Raw genomic sequence first — 20,957 nt, 5'->3', positions numbered from 1 at the left:
AATAAGTTGACATAGAACCTTTCTTTTAATGGGTTCAAGGCAATTGCAAAACAAGAGTAGGAGGGAGTAACCTGATCTCTCAGGCACAGTTATCCATGCATTCTGCAGACAGAGCTGAGAACCCCAGGGACAATGCACATGCTACTTGCCCTTGCATCCTTTTGTGGGGAAACAGTGAGCAGCTTCTTTCTCTCTGTTGCTTAGTGTGCTCATTAAACCATAGAGAATTCTAGTAGTTTACAAAAGAATGGGGATTTTACACAGAGCAGACTGACGAAAACTTGATTCTAAGTTCTTGCTTCTATTAAGAGGCATCATGGCATAACAAAAAATATCAATGATGACATTAAATACCTGGGTTCAGATCCACCTTTGTCACTTACCAGATGTCTAGTCAAGTCACATTCCCTCTCCAAGCCTGTAAATGGCACCTGTGAATAGCAGTTAACCTATAAGTGGTAATAATATTGTCATGTCATGGTTATTGTAAAGAATGTAAGACCATACACACAAATGGCCTGGCTTTATAAAAGATGCTCGATTAAGGCAAGCTATGATGCTAAACTTCCTTTAGTTCAATTAGTACCTAGTGTTAGTTGTGTAGTTTCTGGAAAGTTCCTTCATCTTTCTGTGCCTCAATTTCCTCATCTGTAAAATAAGCATACAATAAGTTGTTCTGTGCACTGAGTTAATATGTATGAAGTGCTCCGAACAATGTCTGGCACATAGTATACACTATATACTTTTTAACTATTATCATTTGTGCTTGTATGGTAGTGGTGAAATTAGGGAGGTAAGAAAACCGGATTTTAGTCCACCCTGTACTGGGTGAACTTGCATAAGTCACTTATCTGCCATCAATTTTCTTTTCTGTTAAAGGAAGGAGTTAACTAGGCCATCTGTCAAGCTTACAGATGTCAAGCTTATTTTAAAAGATTTTATTCCTAAACTGCTCTGTGAGATGAAGAACCTGAGAAGGTTTTCTGACTTGTAGATAGTTTGAAGGTGCTATGCTCTCACAGATGTGTCAAGGCCTTCTTATTGATTCACACCAAAGACTCTACCTCTGTCTCAGTTTTTATGCAGGGTGGTTGATCTGTCTACTTTTCATCAAGATGCGTTCCTCTGTCAGCTGCATCAGAGCTGTCATAAGCCAGCTTCATGCCAGAGAGAGAAGGAAAGGCAGTGTTCTTATTTGTCTGCTTCACTGTGTCTTTCTTCCTTTGCAATCCCTTCTCAGAAAGGTCAAAATAAAATTCTACAATTGCCCTGATGAGGAATGTCAGCTGATTGAAGGAACAGGACCCCCGTAAGCAGCACTGCTGCTGCTGAGAGGCCCCCCATGGAGTTCTGTCGAGCCTGACTCATCCTCCAGTTCAGGGAGGCCTGGTGGTCACTCCCTTTCTGCCCCAGCCAGAGAGCACATTGCAAACATCTTAAAGGCTTGTGGTTGGCACGTTAAGGGGGGGACAGTAATTCACCAAAGTATGATGCGAAATCTAAGAGAGGGCAAAGAAGGGGTGAATGGGGTGTGTGCCCTGTCTCTAAAGAAGGGGACTCCTGCTCTTTCCCAGTTCAGGAGAGTGCTAAAAAGGCTGCTCCCACTTCTTTTACTTGCTTCTGCCTCCTTTGCCTTTTTATTTGCTCCTTCCAAAGGTAAGAGAGTAATTATCTGAATGTCAGATGCAGGCATTCAGTGGGCTATACTTACTATCAGTCAAAGTTATGAGCCTCAGATACAAGGTCCCAGGAGCCACCCTTCTTCTTCTTTCTATGTCTAGGCCCAGCAAACTTTCTTCTGCTCCTTTCTCTGGGTAAGGAGTGTGTGAGTGTCAGGGTCCATAAAGAGGGGCTGGCACACAGAGAGTAACACACCTGATTGTAACAGCCAGTGGATCAATTCAATGTTTCACATTGTGATGATCACACTGCCCACCCTGAGCAATTTTTCCAAATGACTGAATCATTTATTTGTTCCACTTTTCATTGGAAAAATGAGGTAAAACTTCATCCTACCTTGAATGAAAGGGGTTCCCATCACTCTTATCAAAGCTACATTGCATTGCATAGCATTTCAAGCAGAATGAGCTAAGCCTTTCATTGACTTCATTTTGCATCCTATGCAACTAGGACTATTCTTAGCATCTCTGAATTAAAAGAAAGTTCAAAAACACTGATTTTTCTGTAACTCTGCTTGACTTTCTCTGCTACATTTTTTTGCATATGTTCCTGCAGTTTCTGCTTGAACATTTCTAGCAATAAAACAGTTTTTCAGAAATAGATTGTTTTGTTTGGTACAGGTTTATTGGAAAATGCTTCCTTTGTTAGTTCTTTGTAACCTCTTAAAATTCCATTTATCCCACTTACGGAATGAGAAAAAATAAATTGTCATAACTTCCTATGACAATATTTTAAGTACTTAGATGGTTCTTAGACTATGTTATGCCACAGTAATCTCAATGGCTGAAAACAACAAAGATTTATTTCTTACCTACACATAGGTCATCTGGGAGTTCTGCACTACCCTCACTTAGGGACCCAGGTTGGCAGAACAGCCGACAACCTTCCATTGTATTTCTGTAGCGTTCCACTCCTGGATTTCCCTGTCAAACTGTCTCTCTGCAGTCCTTCCCCTGACTCAGTTCTCAGTCATTGCTGTGGGCCATCTCACACTACTTTCTGGTCTGCTTTATCCCCAACGATACGGACACAGCCTCTCTTCTTTATTCTCCAAGTCATCATCAGCATAATGATGTTATGGGTAGCAGATTTGCGGGAATCTTGGGGTTATGGATGAAGGGCGAGTTGGGAGTGGGGGAATAGAAAGGTGACATATATAAATAATCTCACCTTGAAAATTAGATATCACAGTTTTCAAAATTCCTTACCTGTCTCTCCCCTCCTCCTATCCCAAACTTGGGTCCATCTTCAGCCCTCTGAGGAAACCTACCCTAATTTCTTCTCAATTCACATGTCTTGGAATTACTCAACTCTGTGTCTCTAGTTGTTATCAAAGAGAAAATTCAACTTGACCATTACTTTTTTCAGCAGATAAATTTAGCTCCTTTTGTCTTAATCTCTCTTTTCCATTCTTATTTATTCTTTTTTTTTTTTTTTTTTGAGACGGAGTTTCACTCTTGTTACCCAGGCTGGAGTGCAATGGCGCAATCGCAATCTCGGCTCACCGCAACCTCCGCCTCCTGGGTTCAGGCAATTCTCCTGCCTCAGCCTCCTGAGTAGCTGGGATTACAGGCATGTGCCACCATGCCCAGCTAATTTTTTGTATTTTTAGTAGAGATGGGGTTTCACCATGTTGACCAGGATGGTCTCGATCTCTTGACCTCGTGATCCACCCGCCTCGGCCTCCCAAAGTGCTGGGATTACAGGCTTGAGCCACCGCGCCCGGCTCCATTCTTATTTATTCTAATGCATTCTCCTTCCTAACCAAAGGGCTTCTTAATATTTCTTAGGCAAAATAATTATCTGTAAAAATCCTCCATATTTAAAGAGATAGCAGGAGCTGAGAAATTAGTTTTTCTTGATGTCTTTTTTTTTTTTTTGAGACGGAGTTTCGCTCTTGTTACCCAGGCTGGAGTGCAATGGCACGATCTCGGCTCACCGCAGCCTCCGCCCCCTGGGTTCAGGCAATTCTCCTGCCTCAGCCCCCTGAGTAGCTGGGATTACAGGCACGTGCCACCATGCCCAGCTAATTTTTTTTTGTATTTTTAGTAGAGACGGGGTTTCACCATGTTGACCAGGATGGTCTCGATCTTTTGACCTCGTGATCCACCCGCCTCAGCCTCCCAAAGTGCTGGGATTACAGGCTTGAGCCACCGTGCCCGGCCTCTTGATGTCTTAAAAAGGTCATTGCAAATGTTTTTCATTCCTACCAACCCCATTTTAGATAAACTTTCAAAGACTGTAAGTATGATGGTTAATGTTAGGGCATCAACCTGATTAGATTGAAGGATGCTTAGGTGGCTGGAAAAGTCTTGTTTCTGGGTGTGTCTTTGAGGGATGGTATTGTCAGAAGAGACTGAGATTTGAGTCAGTGGACCGAGAGAGGAAGACTCACCCTCAATATGGGTGGGCACTATCCAATCAGCTGCTAGCACAGCTAGAACAAAGCAGGTGGAAGAAGTGGTATAACCTCGCTTGCCGAGTCTTCTGACTTCCTTCTTTTTCCCATGCTGGATGCTCCCTTCCACTCTTCCTGCCCTTGGACACCAGACTCCAGGTTTTTTGGCCTTTGGACTCTGGGACTTATGTCAGTGGCTTCCTGGGGCCTCTCAGACCTTCGGCCACAGACTGAAGGCTGCACTGTCAGCTTCCCTGGTTCTGAGGCTTTCAGACTTGGACTGAGCCATGACTGACTTCTCTCTTCCCAGCTTGCAGACAGCCTAACATGATGGGGTTTTGCCTTGTAATCATGTGAGCCAATTCTCCTCAATAAACTTCCTTTCATATGTACATATATCCTCTTCTGTCCCTCTGGAGAACCCTGACTAAAACAGTAAACATGGATCATAAAGGGCGAATTTGGGAGTATTGAGGAAGTCAGATCATGAAAGACCTTGGAAGACTTGCTAGCCTGTATACATTTTTATTTTAAGCAGGGAATTAACATAATTAGTGTGTTATAAGGAGTATGAGAGTATAAGTGCCATGAGAAGACAAGCTGGGAGACTGTTGTAGGAATGCAGATGAGAAGGAGCAGTAGGAATGGAGAGAAGTGCTGGAGTCAAGCCATAGTTAGGAAACAGAATGATGAGGACCTGATGTGGGAGAGTGAGTGGAGATAGGAGTATCAGGAATGATGCCCAGTTTTCTGTTTGTAGCAACTGTGTAAGTGTTGGTGCAATTCACTGTGACAGAAAATAAATGAGTAGGAATAAATTTAGGGGGAAATGATGTTTCATTTTAGACAGATCACATTGTAGATTTGTGAGGCATCTGCAGATTACCAAGTCATATTTTTTCAGGCAAGACTGGCCAGTGGGATCTGCATCCAAAAGAAGGACTGAGCTGCCTCTTTGATTCCTAATATTACAAGGAAAACCTTTGAGCAAAAGGTCCCCTTTGCTGCCTTGATCTTATTTGAGATCTGAGATTCTTTGCTGCAAATCTTTACCTTAAGATATAGAAATGATATCTAAAGTAAGCTAAGATACCAGTACAGCCTCCACCCTGGGAATACATGGAGACCTTCCTCTTCACTTAGATGTGTAGCCCAAGCAGAGGGATTCCTGCTGATTCAATCTAGTCACTTTAAAAAGTATCACTCAGGAGCCCAGGATTTATCCTTAACATTGTTATAAGAAGTCCTTTTGTTAGAAGGGAATGGTTGTATCTTCTGTGTAATGGGTGCATAATATTTACCAGTGTGGTAAATATCTGATATTGTGTGTCCACTATTTTCCAACCGTTTTTCACATAGGTACATTTAAAGATTTCACTTTTTTGCCTTCTTAATACTTTTTGTTGTTATTGCTCTTTTGACTTCAGAAAAGAATAGAAGAAGAAAAATGTCATTAATATGGCCCCATTCAAATCATGAAGCAGGGGCTACCATTGTGGAAGCTACATACATGGACTCAGGCATTTGATTCCAGTGCAAACCAGGGACTCTATCTGCTATGCATAAAGAAGTACTGAAATTGGAGGCAAGACATCTGCCTTCAAGTCCCAGGTTTTCATTCACTAGAAGGTCCCTTTGGCAAGCCACATACCTCCTGTGGGTCTTGCTGGCCTTATCTGAAAAAATGGGCACATCATTGTAGACACTGCTGCATCACAGGGCCATTTGCAGATTGTGGCAAAAAGTCCAAGCAAAGGGCTATAGAAACCAGAATGACATCCTACATGCTCCAGTCTTAGACTACCAGGCTTTGGTTCCAGAGCAAACATCTTTCATCTACTCTTTGTCATAAAGTTTACGATATCTTCAGCTGCTGTGGCTACATTCTTAATTTTTTAAGAAAGACAATTGTTTTCTCTTACAGTGCATAGTATGGGACTGGGACTCCAATGGCAAGCATGACTTCATTGGAGAATTCACCTCGACATTCAAGGAGATGAGAGGAGCAATGGAAGGGAAACAGGTACATGGTCAACCACTTGTGTGGGTTTTTGCCTCCAAGCAGTCTCTATGATACATCCTTAGTACCCAGCTACAAATGAAACGGTGAGAGGCAAAATATCAATGTATGATTACGTGTGATAAGAAGGAAGCATCATGGGATGTGAGTTCCTAGATTCTAGAACTAGCCCAACCCAAAGCAATTGTGTGTCCTTGGAAAAGACACTGACCCCAAATGTTACAGTTTCCCCATTAGTAAAATGGAAAGGTTAGATGAGAGTATTTCTAATCTCCTTTAGCTGTATAGCCTTGAAAAAGTGACTTAATCTCCCCATGCCTCATTTTTCTCACCTAAAATATAAGAGTGATAATTGCACCTACCTCATAGAATTTTGTGAAGATTAAATGAGATAATCCTAGGTGCTAACAGAGCACCTAGCACATAACTAGCATTTTCAAAATATCTGCTATTAACAGTAATATTCTTTCTAGGTCTATATTTCTATGACTTGGTGACATTAACAACAGTTTAGGCCAGGCGAGTGGATCACGAGGTCAAGAGATCGAGACCATCCTGGTCAACATGGTGAAACCCCGTCTCTACTAAAAATACAAAAAATCAGCTGGGCATGGTGGCGTGTGCCTGTAATTCCAGCTACTCAGGAGGCTGAGGCAGGAGAATTGCCTGAGTCCAGGAGGCGGAGGTTGCGGTGAGCCGAGATCACGCCATTGCACTCCAGCCTGGGTAACAAGAGCGAAACTCCGTCTCAAAAAAAAAAACAACAACAACAATTTAATGCTTCATAGAAATTACTTGAATTCTCTAAATTTTTGTAGGTGTACCAGGTTTTCTTCCAGTGCCATCATTTTACTCCTACACACTTAATGCCAAGACCTGTACCCAAACACTACCACATACCACAAAGACACATTGTCCCACACAGAAACCTAAACCCCTTCTGTGTTTTCTTATCATATCGATACACACACTTTCCTATCGTATCATATATCATATCTAGATAGGTAGGTAGGTAGGTAGATATTATCAATCAAGAAGTCATCTGAGCTCTATTCATGAAACTTCTCCTTTTACCTGTTTATTGTTCACTTGCCCAATGTCCAGCTGCAGCACCTCTTTGCCTGAGGGCTTTCTCTAGCTGCTGGAGTCTATTTTATCCATGCCCAGAGTAGGCTAGAAGTATGGACGGAGATGTAACACCTTCCAGGAAGTAGACCCCAACAAATCACTAATGGAAGTTGGTGTATAGATACTCCAGCTCCCTTGCCCTTCAGCTAGCAAAACTCTGAGGTATGTTCTCTATACAATTTTCCAGAGTTCCCCAGCAGGCCCTAGTTGTCCACAGTGGTAACTGACTTGATAATGCACCCTTTTGGGGATGCCTCCTCTGTCTAATTCCCCATCCCTCTATTCATACTTCCTGGTATCACCTCCCAGATGGAATACTTACTTTAACGTTCTTGCCTCAAAGTTTGCTTCTTGGGGAACTCAACCCAAGATACCTGCCATTCTTACTCTGGAGTTCATCCTCCTCCTGGAGCAGAAACGAGTGAAAGCTGAGGGCTCAGAGCTTTTGAGAAAGTCTTTTTCTTTTCTTTTTCTTTCTTTCTTTCTTTTTCTTTTCTTTTTTCTTTTTTTTTTTTTTTTTTTTTTTTTTTTGAGACCAAGTCTTGCTCTGTTACATAGGCTGGCGTGCAGTGGCACAGTCTCAGCTCACTGCAGCCTCCACCTCCTGGGTTCTAGTGATTCTTTTGCCTCAGCCTTCTGAGTAGCTGGGACTACAGGTGTGTGCCATGCCTGACTAATTTTTGTATTTTTAGTAGAGACAGGGTTTTACCATTTTGAACAGGATGGTCTAGATCTCCTGACCTTGTGATCTGCCTACTTCAGCCTCCCAAAGTGCTAAGATTGTAAGTGTGAGCCACTGCACTTGGCTGAAAAAGTCTTTTTCTTTAGAGATAATACTCTGTGCCTATTCTGGTCAGAAGTGCTGATTAAAGATGCCCCAACTCATTTTCAACTCTCTCATATGTAAGGTCAGGATATAATCAAACTGGATGGATATGAACTAACATTTTTTTAGTCAGAAACATAATCTGAATCAGACCATTTATTGAACACATACCCTTGGTCTGGAAACTCAATGGAAACAATGACAGCTTTCTACTTAGCTCCTGCAAAACCTGCTGTAAATGCTCTATTAGGCACTCAGCATTACAAGAAACTTGTCAAATGCACAGAGACTTTCACCCACAAGCCAGGATGCAGAGTTTCAGAGCCACAGTTAAAACCACACAAAATTATAACCAAAGTCATTCCCAAGATAACAAGGATTGTAGCTAGAGAGTCTGTTGTTCTATTCAATATGCAGAACTAGGCCTATTTAGCTAATAAATCAATGACAGTATTCATACTACTTGCTAGAGTTCTAAAGAGTTTTATAAAGTTTTGCCTTATCCACATCTATGAATAGAAATAGCCCAAGCAGTAAATATAGGAAATATTTCATTTTTAGGCTCCTAAAAGGATATTAAAAATAAGAACATAACAGATACCATAGATGAAATATACCAAAACCTAATGCTGTCAAACAGAGAGAAATCTTTTAAGTTCCACTGAAAAAAAATGGACCATATGCTATGATGCTTTTCTGTATCACTGAGATACCAGAAAAGCTTTAGTTCAACTACCCAGCCCCCATTTTGGTGTTATTTATATAGTGGGAAATATTCTCTTATTTATTGATTCTACAGTATTTATCGAGTAGCACCTACTAAATCCCAAGCACTGTGCCAGGCTCTAAATGCACTATAATTAACAATGCTGACATGGTCCCTGGCCTCCTGAAGCTTACAGATAGGTGAAAGTCAGGATAGAATAGAAAACAAATAAAATAAACAAAAAAATTAAAATGCATCTACAATTTGGGACAAATGTTGTTACAAAATAGAACCAGTTTAATTCTAAAAGTGTGTATATAAAAAAGATAATCTGGCCTTTAAGTTGAGGCCCTTTAAGGATTAAAAAGAAGCCAACATGTAATGAGTGAGAAAAAAGCCTTTGAACCAAAAGGAATCGTATTGCAAAGTACAGAGGCAGGAATGAACTTGGTGTGGTGGAGGACCTGGAAAGACACCAGTGTATCTGAAGCAGAGAGTGAAGAGACCATTCATAGGATGTGGTGAGAAACAAGGCCAAAGGCCAGGAAAGGCCGATTATTCCAAATATGACAAGAGCATGTGGAAGCTGTGCTTTCCTATGCAGTAGCCACTAGCTATATGTGGCTATTTAAATGTGTTAATTAATTAAAATAAAATTAAGTAACAAATTAAGTTCTTTGGTCATGCTAACCACATTTCAAATGCTCAATATTCTCACGTGGCTGGCGCAGTTTCAGAATATTCCAGTTGTTGAAAAAATTCTACTGGACAGCACTGCAAAGGGTTCTAGCTAGAGAATGACATGATTGGTTGTAATTTTTAAAAAGATTACTTTTGCTACTGTGTAGATAATTAAAGAGAGACACAGGAGATCTGTTAGGAGACTACTTCTATAGATAAGAGGTGATAATGACTTGGGTTCATTAGGAAATATAGAGATAGATAAATTGGATAGACTTAAGACATATTTTGGAATTGGAGCTACAATGTTTGTTGAAGGCTTGGATACAGGGAAGGAGGAAACGGATGACTCAAGGATAGATGGTTAAATGGTGCCATTTTCTGAGATGAGGAATAATTATGGCAGGGAGGTCCAGTTTACGAGGAAGTTTTCAATATCTGGTTTCAAAAACTGGCACTCAGAGGAGACATTTACCTGTAAATGTATTTTAGGAGCCATCAACTAAGAGAGGATATTTAAAATCAAGAGAATGGATGAGTACACCTAGGGAGAAGGGATTGAGGAAAGCGTAGAGGAAAATGAAATCCCGAGGAATCTCACTATGTAGCATCAGACAGAAGAGAGACAGCATCTTTCAACTTTCCTTTTCCTGTGGGAGTTGATTCTATAGGCACAGGGTAAATTCTTAATTAACCTTGATTATTTCCTGAATAACATTTATAAGCATCCTTAGTTTGGGGTGGCCAAAGAGGAAGCTTGCAAGAATAGGAGAGCTACTCCAAGACCTTCCTAGAAGAAGGCATTGTGGTTAATAGTCCAGGCTTAGGAATGAGACTGATGTGGGTGTGAATCCCAGGTCTATCCGTTACTACCTGTATGACCTGGGCAAGTCTCCCTTCTCTTCTCCGAGCCTCATCTTCCATCTGTCAAAGTGGGCTGTGGGAGAGTTAAATGGGATTGGGAGAGTAGAGCGTATAGCCCATAGTTATATGCCAACTTCATCCCAAGACAGATGCAAAATATTTAGATCTGGTCCATCAGGACCCCCTACCCACCTAACAAGCACAAGGACCCCAAGTATCAACAGGTTTGATTCAACTTCCTTGGAGCCCTGTCCTGACTAAGCCAACCGGACTTTCTCATCTTAGCCTGAGAAGGAAGTGAGTAGACTTTTCATGGATGATCACTATAACTTTTAATAGAATTCAAAATCTTTAACTCAGTATATCCTGCTTGATGGAAGAAATTGAGATTAATAGAAATAATTGAGAATAACTAAAAATGGCACAGCTAATTTTAGTATCTTTTCTTCCCAACTCTTAGGTAGATCCCTAAGCCACGTGTTTTACTGAAATATTAGAGGAAGCTTTGGGGGAAAAGACAATTTCAGTTTTGATGGGCTTGGAAGGAACTTGGGCTCTTTTGTCTAGAAATACTAAATCTACTTTGAGATGCACTGTAATTCTTGTTTATCAAGTTCTACCCACCTGGAGAGTAAATGAAAATAAAAAGGGAGGAATGAAAGGCAACATTCATTATGGACAGATTAAGAGATGAGGCCTTTAAGTGAAAAAAACAAGCCTAGGGATCTGATTTTAGATTCTGCTTTGAACGTTTTCTTCTTTCTTTCTTTCACCCAAGAATCCCATATTTGTAAGGAGTCATAGAGAACACTTCACTGGTGTAAGACCTCCCTCTTCCAAATCCTATGTAGGTGCCCAGTCCTGCTGACACCTTCCCAGTGATGAGAAACTACAGTATCGGTTATTGGTTGCTGAGTGAAAAATTAGCTCAAAACTTCCTGGCTGAAAACACCAATCACTATGTACTCACCGTTCTCTGGATTGGCAATTTTAGCGGAAATCTCTGCTCCCCATAGTGCTCCATGTGGTTCCAACAGAACTCACTCATGCATTTGTGCCTCAGCAGCCAGGATGGCCGGGATACTTCTCCAGGTGTACTTGTATCCTCTGGGAGACAATTGTAGGCTTTTTAACATGACCCTGAAAACTTCGCAGAAGCAGGAGAGGGGCCAGCCCCAACACACAGGTGCTTTTCAAGCCTCTGCTAATATCACATTTGCTAATGTCCCATTGGCCAAAACAAGTCATGTGACTAAATGCAGCATCCCTGTGGGAGGGAGCTACATAAATGCATGGACACCGAGAGGAATAGATTATTGGAGGCCACTGCTGTATCAGTCTATCCATTTGCATCTGGCTCAGAAAATACTTCAGTTTCAGACCCTTCTAATTCTCAGGGAGGGAAATTCTTTCTCTTGAGTAGAAATCCAGAGATTCATCTTTCATAGGATGGTGGAGAGGAACACGCAACAACTCTTGGGATATTTTATTCACAATTGATTTTGTCTCATTAAATCTTCTATAGGCTGGAGACCTACTCTCCTAGTCAGCTGACTCTTCAATTAGCTCCCAGCTGACTCTTCAATTCCCAGCCACTCCTATAGCTCTGATCTTATCCCTCAAAAAGGCCCCTTTGGAGATCTATTGTGTCACTGTTGGGACATATGTCAATCCATTATTTTAGTTCTTTGTTAAGCTCTGTGTAAATTTATTACTGTCCCTACGAAATTTCTGTAGTCGGCATTCACTATTCCTAAATTTTTCTACCTTTTGAGTTAATTCTCAGGCAGTAAGTCTTAGTATCTGGGTGTCACTCAACTGTATTCCTACAGATTTCTTCTTCCCTCTACTGCTTGATTTGACCATATTAATAGTAAGCATTGATATATGCCAGGTACTATTCTAAATTTATTACATGGATTAATCTGTCTTCACAATAATCCTATGAGGTAGATATAAGCTCCATTTTGCAAAGGATATATCCAAGACATAGAGCAAACAAGTAATCAGCCAAAAGTCACACAGTAGGGAAGTGGAGTTGCTGGGATTCAAATTTAGAAGTCTGACAGCAGAGTCTCACCCTCAACCACCCCCTTTATTGCTCCCGTAAATGCAAGAGTTACCACCTACAGACTATTTGTCAGCCCTCCAGTTCAGTTTGTCCTCAGCACCTTAGGAGTTTGGTCCTATTGAATGACTCAGCTTTTTCCTAAGCGGATTCTCATACTGTGACCCTTCTTTCAGGTGCAGTGGGAGTGCATCAATCCCAAGTATAAAGCCAAGAAGAAGAATTACAAGAACTCAGGCACAGTGATTCTGAATCTGTGCAAGGTATGTATGTGGCCCTGTCTTCCAGGAGTATAAAGCTAGGGCTGTCTGAGAGAAAGAGTTCAAGTGGTGTGGTCAGAGGAAAAGAGTGTCAAAAAGATGTGATCTCCTAAAACAAAAATAAAAAATGTCAAGTATTAAGGAACATAAAATGAGAAATGTAAGCATGGGTGGTCATGGAGCTTTGGCAGCCCAGTGCCACCATTCTCTCCCCAGGGACTATACTGCCCCAAAGACAAGAGAGGTTTGCTGATAGGTCAGGATCTTCTCTGCCCAGAGCAATGCCAGAGGGAGATCTCCAAATGGCGAAGCCAACATATCTAGGACACCTACTATGTGCCCTTCACAGTGTCCAGTGGTTTTTTTGCTGTGGTGGTGGCTTTTTTTTTTTTTTACACAGAGTCTTACTCTGTTGCCCAGGCTGGAGTGCAGTGGCACCATCTCGGCTCATTGCAACCTCTGCCTCCTGGGTTCAAGCATCAGCCTCCTGAGTACCTGGGACTACAGGCACATGCCAGCACACCCAGCTAATTTTTTGTATTTTTAGTAGAGATAGGGTTTCACCATGTTTGCCAGAATGGTCTTGATCTTCTGACCTCATGATCCACCTGTCTCAGCCTCCCAAAGTGCTGGGATTACAGGTGTGAGCCACTGCACCCGTCCTGTTCAGTGCTTTATATGTGGTACCTTACTCATACTGAAAGGATGCCATAAAAACATGACAACAGAAGAAGATTAAAGGTCTTATGAATGTCTTCCAGAAGGGCTACAGCTTTGCAGAGAATCACATGTGGTAATAATTAAACTTCTTAACTCAAAGCCGGGAGTGATGCTACCACGAGTTGAGTACTTACTATGCAAGAATAACTATAATAAACTCTCTTTAACTCTTACCACAACTCTGAGATGTCTACTTTCAATTGGGGTTGTGTGCCTAGCTCAGAGTCACACAAGTAGTAAATTTAAGAGCTGAGATTTTAACCCATGTGTTTCTGACTCCATCATACAGGACTCAGTTGCTATCCAGATCATAGATGTGTGTTCATGTTTGTGTGTGTGTGTGTGTATACAGGCATACGCACATATATGTGCGTGTATATGCATATGTGTATGTATAAAGGCATATGTCAGGGATATTTTGGATTCCATTCCAAACCAATGCAATAAAGCAAGTCATACACATTCTTTCATTTCCCAGTGCATATAAAAGTTATGTTTATGCTATGCAGTAGTCTATTAAGTATGCAATGGCATTATGTCTAAAAATGAACATACTTTAATTTAAAAATAGCTTATTGCTAAAAATATACAACAGTCACCTGAGCCTTGAGTAAGTAATAATCTTTTTGCTGGTGGAGGATTTTATCTGGATATTGATAGTTGCTGACTGATCAGGGTAGTAATTGCTGAAGTTGGGGTGGCTGAGGTAACTTTAAGACAACAATGATGTTTCTCATTAATTGACTCCTCCTTTCATGAAAGATTTCTCTGTAGCATGCGATGCTGTCTGATAGCATTTTACCCACAGTAGAACTTCTTTCAAAATTGGAGTTAATCCTCTCAAACCCTGCCACTGCTTTATAAACTAAATTTAGGGAATATTCTAAATTCTTTGCTGTCATTTCAACAGTGTTCACAGCGTCTTCACCAGGAGTAGATTCAAGAAACTACCTTCTTTGTTTATTCATGAGAAGTAACTCCTCATCCATTCAAGTTTTATCAATTGTAGCAATTCAGCCACATCTTCAGGCTCCACTTACAATTCCAGTTCCCTTGCTATTTCTACCACATCTGCAGTTTCTTCCACCACTGAAGTTCTGAACTCCTCAAGGTCATCCTAGAGGGTCAAAATGAACTTCTTCCAAACTCCCATTAATTTTGCTATTTCGACCTCCTCCCATGAATCATGAATGTTCTTAGTGGCATCTAGAATCATGAATCTTTTCCAGAAAGTTTTCAATTTACTTTTCTCAGATGCATCAGAAAAACTACTGTAATGATAGTTACAACCTTATGAAATATATTTCTTAAATAAGAGGACTTGAAAATCAAAATTACCCTTAGATTCATGGGGTACAGATTAGGATATTGTGTTAGCAGACAGGAAAACAACAATAAAACTCCTTGCATATCTCCATCAGAGATTTTGTGTAACTAGGTCTATTGTTGATGAGCTGTAATATTTTGAAAGGAATCTTTTTTCTGAGCAGTAGGTCTCAACAGTAGGCTTGAAATATTCAGTAAATCATGCTGTAAACAGATGTGATATACCCTCCAGGCTTTGTTGTTCCATTTATAGAGCACAGGCAGAGTAGATTTAGCGTAATTGCTAAGGGCCCTAGACATTTTGCAATGGTAAATGAGCATTGGCTTCCACTTAAAGTCACCAGCTGCATTGGCCCCTAACAAGAGAGTACGCCTGCCCTTTGAAGATTGGAAGCCAGGCAGTGACTTCTCCTCTCTAGCCAGGAAAGTCCTAGGTGGCATCTTCTTCCAATAAAAGGCTGTTTCATCTACAATGAAAGTCTGTTGTTTAGTGTAGTCACCTTCATCAAATGATTTTAGCTGGATCTTCTGGATAACTTGTGGCAACTTTTCCATCGGCATTTGCTGCTTTACTTTACACTTTTATGTTATGGAAACAGCTTCTTTCCTTAAACCTTATAAACCAACCTCCTCTGCTAACTTAAAACTTTTTTTCTGCATCTTCCTCACCTCTCTCAGCTTTCACAGAATTTAAGAGAGTTAGGGCCTTGCACTGGATTTGGTTTTAGCTTAAGGAAATGATGTATCTAGTTTGATCTTTTATCCAAACCACTAAAACTTTCTTTACATAAGCAAAAAGCCTGTTTCACTTTCTTATCATTTGTATGTTCACTGTTTGAATTTCAAGAACTACTACTTTGCATTCACAACTTGACTGTTCAGTGCAAGAGGTCTAACCTTGGGCCTAGCTCAGCTGTAGACATGCCTTCCTCACTAAATTTAATCCTCTCTAGCTTTTAATTTTAAGTAAGAGATATGTGACTCTTCCTTTCACTTGAACACTTAGAGGCCATTGTAGAGTTATTAACTGGCCTCATTTCAGTAGAGTAGTGTTTCAGGTAATAGGGATACTCAAGGAGAGGAAGATAGATGAAGGAATGGACAGTCAGTGGAGCAGTGAGAACACACACAACACTTATCAATTAAGCTCGCCATCTTATATGGGCTTGGCTCATAACACCCCAAAATAATTACAGTAGTAACATCAAAGATCACCGATCACCATAATAGATACAATAATAATGAAAAAGCTGGAAATATTACAACAATTGCCAAAATGTGACACAGACAGAAAGTGAGCACATGCTGTTGGAAAATGGCACCAGTAGTCTTGCTCAATGCGATGTTGTCAGAAACTTTCAATCTGTAAAAAATACAAAGCTGAACAAAGTGAGACACAATAAAAGATACACCTATACATATATGTGTGTGTATGTGTATATACACACACAGAGATGGTCATGGTCCCCAATTTGCAATTTTTTTGACTTTATAATGGGCCTATTAGCATATAACCTCATTGTAAGTCCAGGAGCCACTGTACATACATGTATATGTGTATATATATATTCATGTTCTGCATAATAATATTTTCCCAATGATGGATCACAGATATGATGGTAGTCCCATAAGATTGTAATGGAGGTGAAAAATTCCTATCACCTAGTGACTTGTAGTCATTGTAACATTGTAACATAATTACTTTATTTTTTAAATAAATTTAGTGTAGCCTAAGTGTTTATAAAGTCTACAGTGGAGTATAGTAATATTCTGGGCCTTCACCTTCACTCACCTCTAACTCACTGACTCACTCAGAGCAACTTCTAGTCCTGCAGGCTCCATTGATGGAAAGTTCCCTATACAGGTGTGCCATTTATTATATTTTATACCAGATTTTGATTGTTTCATTTTATGTTTAGATACACAAAGACTTATAATTGTGTTACAAGTGCTTACAATATTCAGTACAATGACATGTTGTACAGGCTTGTGGCCTAGAAACAATAGGCTACACAAAATAGCCTAGGCATATAGTGGGATAACCATCTAGGTTTGTGTAAGTATATTCTATGATGTTCACGCAATAATAAAATCACCTAACAATGTATTTCTCAGAATGTATCTCCATCATTAAATGGCACATGATGGTGTATATGTATACATGTGTGTATGTGCGTATGTGTGTATACATACATAGATATATGTTTCCTAGAAGGAATCTAATATGTATATATGTAGGATCATATCCTTACATAATAAAACAGTGAAAGAAAAAAGTAATTGATCTGCTTTGGGTCACATCCCTACTTTTTAAACCAATCACTGGGACTAGGGCATAATGTCTTATGATTGGCCAACTGGGGTCATTGTATTAATCTTTTTTTTTTTTTCAATATATTTTGATGTTTTTACAACTTTGGGCCTTATGAACCCAAGAGGGACTACTCTCCCAATGTTAGCTAATTCCTAAAGACAGCAAACAATTTGCCTTCTAGCATGCCTTTGATATGCAGACCAGTCATTTTTTGGTTCAAATCCCCAATCACCTGCCTTACCAAATTCTCACACACCAAGCCAATGTTCTCCCACCTTATATGACCCCAGGGCCAGGTATCATTTAACTAGAAACCATTCCTATTGTTTTGACAGGTTTCAAAACCTGCTGAAATTATTCGAACTATTCAACTCTAGGCCTCCTTAGGAGCTTACCCTGCCTCGCCCACTCCTTCCTGTGAAAAAACACAATAAATGCTTTTCCCATGCTTTCCTCTCATTGCTTTTGCTTCCTGACCTATCCTGGTCCCATGTGACCTTCCTATGTCGCATAACATGCCTCCTATCCTTTGAGGAACTGTGAGCAATAAACTCTTCTTACAGAGACAGCTGTCTCCATGACAAGTATCTTATCGTAACTGTACAAATCAGATCCTGGGTATGTTCTAAACAGTCAAGTGACTATCCCTGTGCCCAAAGAAGCAGGAGAAGAGATATAGATTCAATGGTTGTCTTTCTCCTTAAGGTGACTGTGCACACAATTGTTTTTGTTCTTCCATGAGTTGATCTTATAGTCCAGTACTCAAACGCCACTGTTATTTTGCTCACTTTCAAGTTCTTATTTGATATACAGACACGGGAGCACAGCATCCCAACTATCAGGCAAAACACTGCCAGCAGGAAGCCAAAAGCAAGCATTATTTAGAGGCCAAGTGAACATCAATCCTAAGAAAAGTATGCCAATAGAAGTGTGCTACCCGGAGATGGTTTCTAAAGAGGCCAACACCGATTTTTAGGGTCAGTCTCTAAGAAGCTTCTTGAGGCCAGGTGCAGTGACTCATGCCTGTAATCCCAGCACTTTGGGAGGCCAAGGCAGGTGGATCACAAGGTCAGGAGTTCAAGACCAGCCTGGCCAAGATGGTGAAACCCTATCTCTACTAAAAATACCAAAAAAAAAAAAAATTAGTTGGACATGATGGCAGGTGGCTGTAATCCCAGCTACTCAGGAGGCTGAAGCAGAGAATTGCTTGAATCCGGGAAGCAGAGGCTGCAGTGAGCCAAGATCTCACCGTTGTACACCAGCCTGGGCAACAGAGTAAGACTCCATCCCTCCACCTCCCAGCCGCCAAAAAAAAGAAGCCTCCTGAGCATTAGATGGAATCTGAGAAGTGAGAGTCAGAAATTACAGTTACTGGCCATCCAGGTAGAAGGATCCAGACTGTAAGCTCCATGACTGCAAGTACTGTATCTGTTTCTCTAATTACTGTATTCCTAGATTCTAGTACATAGTGAGTGTTCAATAAATAACTGTTGAATCAAAAAATGCATAAATATCACCAAGAGCCAAGCCAAGCAGCAAAATCACAAAGAAATGTGAATTAAGACCAGAAATCCCTCAGTTACTTGAGAACACAGATGATGGCAGTTGGCATAACACAACAACCATACTGACTTCCAGCGTAGAGGTCAAAGAGATAGAGTATGTAACCCGGACTTGCATCATTTGAGTCTCAACTCTGTCATTTATTAGCATTGTGATCTTGACCTTAATTTCCTCATCTATAAAGAGGGTACAATAATAATAGTTGTACCACCTTCCTACGGTTGTTCTGAGAATTAAATGAGGTGAAAGATGCTAAGTACATGGCATTCAGTAATGCTCAATAAATGTTAGTCATTGTTGTTCATGGTAGGGGAAGGGTTTAACTAACTGGAAATTGTCAGTAGATTACCTTCTCAGCTAATGGTTTCTTAAAACTGCCTATCAAAATCACCTGCATATTAAAGATATCACCAGGACTGGGACTTAGACACAGGGAGGCAAGACTGAAGTCAAGTGTGAGACATTATTGATTTCAAAACAGTAGTGACACTTGAAAATATAGTTTTAGTCTCATCTCAGAGGCAGAAGCTGATTAAAATTTGCATAAACCATAATAGAAGGGAGCAAGGGATAGATATTGGCAGCCCTCATAGGCTCATCTGTATTGATACTGCTTTCCTTCTCCCCTTTAACAGAACAAACTTAACTGAGCCATCATTTTCTGACTATGTCTGTCTGCCCTTTCCTCTGGTTTAGCAGCCTATCAGTCACCAATCGTTAGGCCTCTGATATATGAGGAAATAGACTGTGCTGTTATTAACCCAGTTTCCTCTCCCCTCCTGTGCAGATCCACAAGATGCACTCTTTCTTGGACTACATCATGGGTGGCTGCCAAATTCAGTTTACAGTAAGTTGTTTTCATGTTTGTTCTTATTCAGGAAGCAAGAGATGAGGAGTGGCACTGGGTACGAGGGATAAGGAGATAAAAGCTTATCAAAACCTTCAGTCAGCTTTGTTCAGGTCTCATTGTTGAAACGTTGTATGGTATCAGGTTTTCGAAATGTGTTCGCACTTCTGTTTTCTTTAGTAAGTATAGTTTTCAGCATCATGTCAGGAAATATATGCCACTCAACCTCTGGTGGTCTGGGGAACCCTCCTAATGCTTCCCACTTCTTCAGTAACTATGTGAGGCATGAAGCAGTATAGCCTGTCAGATTTCATCACCTGGTGAGAAAAAGTGGAAGAAAGTAAGCCATGCAAGTAAGTTCCACTGAGCCAAGGAAGATACCATGGTTGCGTTCATGTGACCAGACCATAAGCATCAATGTCATACCCAGTGGTCGGTACCAAGAGTAAGCCATACGGCAAGACAAAGATGAATTCCGAAGACTGGAGGACCAGGCCGAGGTCCAGGTTGAGAAGTAGAGTGGGTGTTTAGACTCAGCGGGTGGATCGAGGATCATCCCCTGTATGTAATTTGTGTGCCCTTGGGATTTACACACCCCTGATGTATATTTGACTGGATAGGCTGAGTCTTTTTTAAATGCCTAGGTAGGTCAAGGTTGTGAGTCCATCTGCACTGGAACAACTGGCTTTCACTGACTTAATATACAAAATCCTCCTAGGTTTGGTAAATGTGATTTCCAGAAAGAGAATCTCCAGATGGCAAAAGACAGATGTGCTAGAACCCTTTAGAAAGCAATGTGGATGTAAACAAAAGAGATACAACTTGTAGAGCATTTCTTTCTCATCTTACAGGAGTGTCCTAATGAAGCTTAGCCCTGTTCAGCTCCCTGACTGGCTCAGTCATGTGAAAAAAGAAAAGAAAATGGATTTGAGTTTTTAGTCCAGCTTTCGACCCAAGAGAGTAGACAGGACCAGTATATTCCTGGAACCAGGGATATGGTACTCAAAGGACTAAAAGGGGGCTCAAAGGAATGAGAGAAATGGCCATTAACTAAACCAGCCTCTCATTAACTAGGGAAGTGTCCTTTGCGCTAATCTCGGGGAGGCCTACCTGTGTCGTGCCTAAACTTGGGATATTGTGCATTTATCTCTGAGCACTTGCAGGAGCTAATTTTAGAGTTTGTTCACCTCTTTAAGATTCTCTAATGCACAGCCAGCGAGCCTTCCTACATTCACACTGTCACATACAGAAGGTAACAAGCATGTTCTGTTCACTGAGGGGACACATCTAACTCTAGCTGTCCTGCGGGCTTATTGCTGCTCTGAGCATACCCAGATGGAAGTATGGAAGCAAGCAATGTCATAAAGGAGAGCTATGGGAAATAGTTTCCCAAGATATTAGGTTAAAAAAAAAAAGTGATTTCAGGAAACTATTTATAGGTTTTCAAGGGAAAGCTCTATTGATTTCAGTCTGGTTTAGATTTTGTAGATCCCATGCTCTTGAACAACTCTGTATTCAACCTTCAGGGGCTTGCTTTGCCCTTCGAGTTGTGCTGC

At 40.8% G+C, this 20,957-nt stretch overlaps 1 protein-coding gene across 3 annotated transcripts in view; it reads left to right on the top strand.

The window, feature by feature from the left end:
- The window catches only part of CPNE4 (copine 4), a 488,529-nt gene that overhangs the window by 430,469 nt on the left and 37,103 nt on the right, over positions 1 to 20,957 (top strand). For all 3 annotated transcript variants that reach the window (XM_074405452.1, XM_074405453.1, XM_074405454.1), the window contains exons 8-10: positions 6,003 to 6,101; positions 12,548 to 12,634; positions 19,342 to 19,401. In XM_074405452.1, the coding sequence (XP_074261553.1) occupies positions 6,003 to 6,101; positions 12,548 to 12,634; positions 19,342 to 19,401 (246 nt within the window). The remainder of the gene's footprint in view (positions 1 to 6,002; positions 6,102 to 12,547; positions 12,635 to 19,341; positions 19,402 to 20,957) is intronic.

This window comes from Saimiri boliviensis, chromosome 9, assembly GCF_048565385.1.
Source record: "Saimiri boliviensis isolate mSaiBol1 chromosome 9, mSaiBol1.pri, whole genome shotgun sequence".
In the NCBI taxonomy this organism is placed as follows: Eukaryota; Metazoa; Chordata; class Mammalia; order Primates; family Cebidae; genus Saimiri; species Saimiri boliviensis.
Note: the sequence above shows the minus strand (reverse complement) of the source record. Positions and strands in the feature narration are given on the sequence as shown.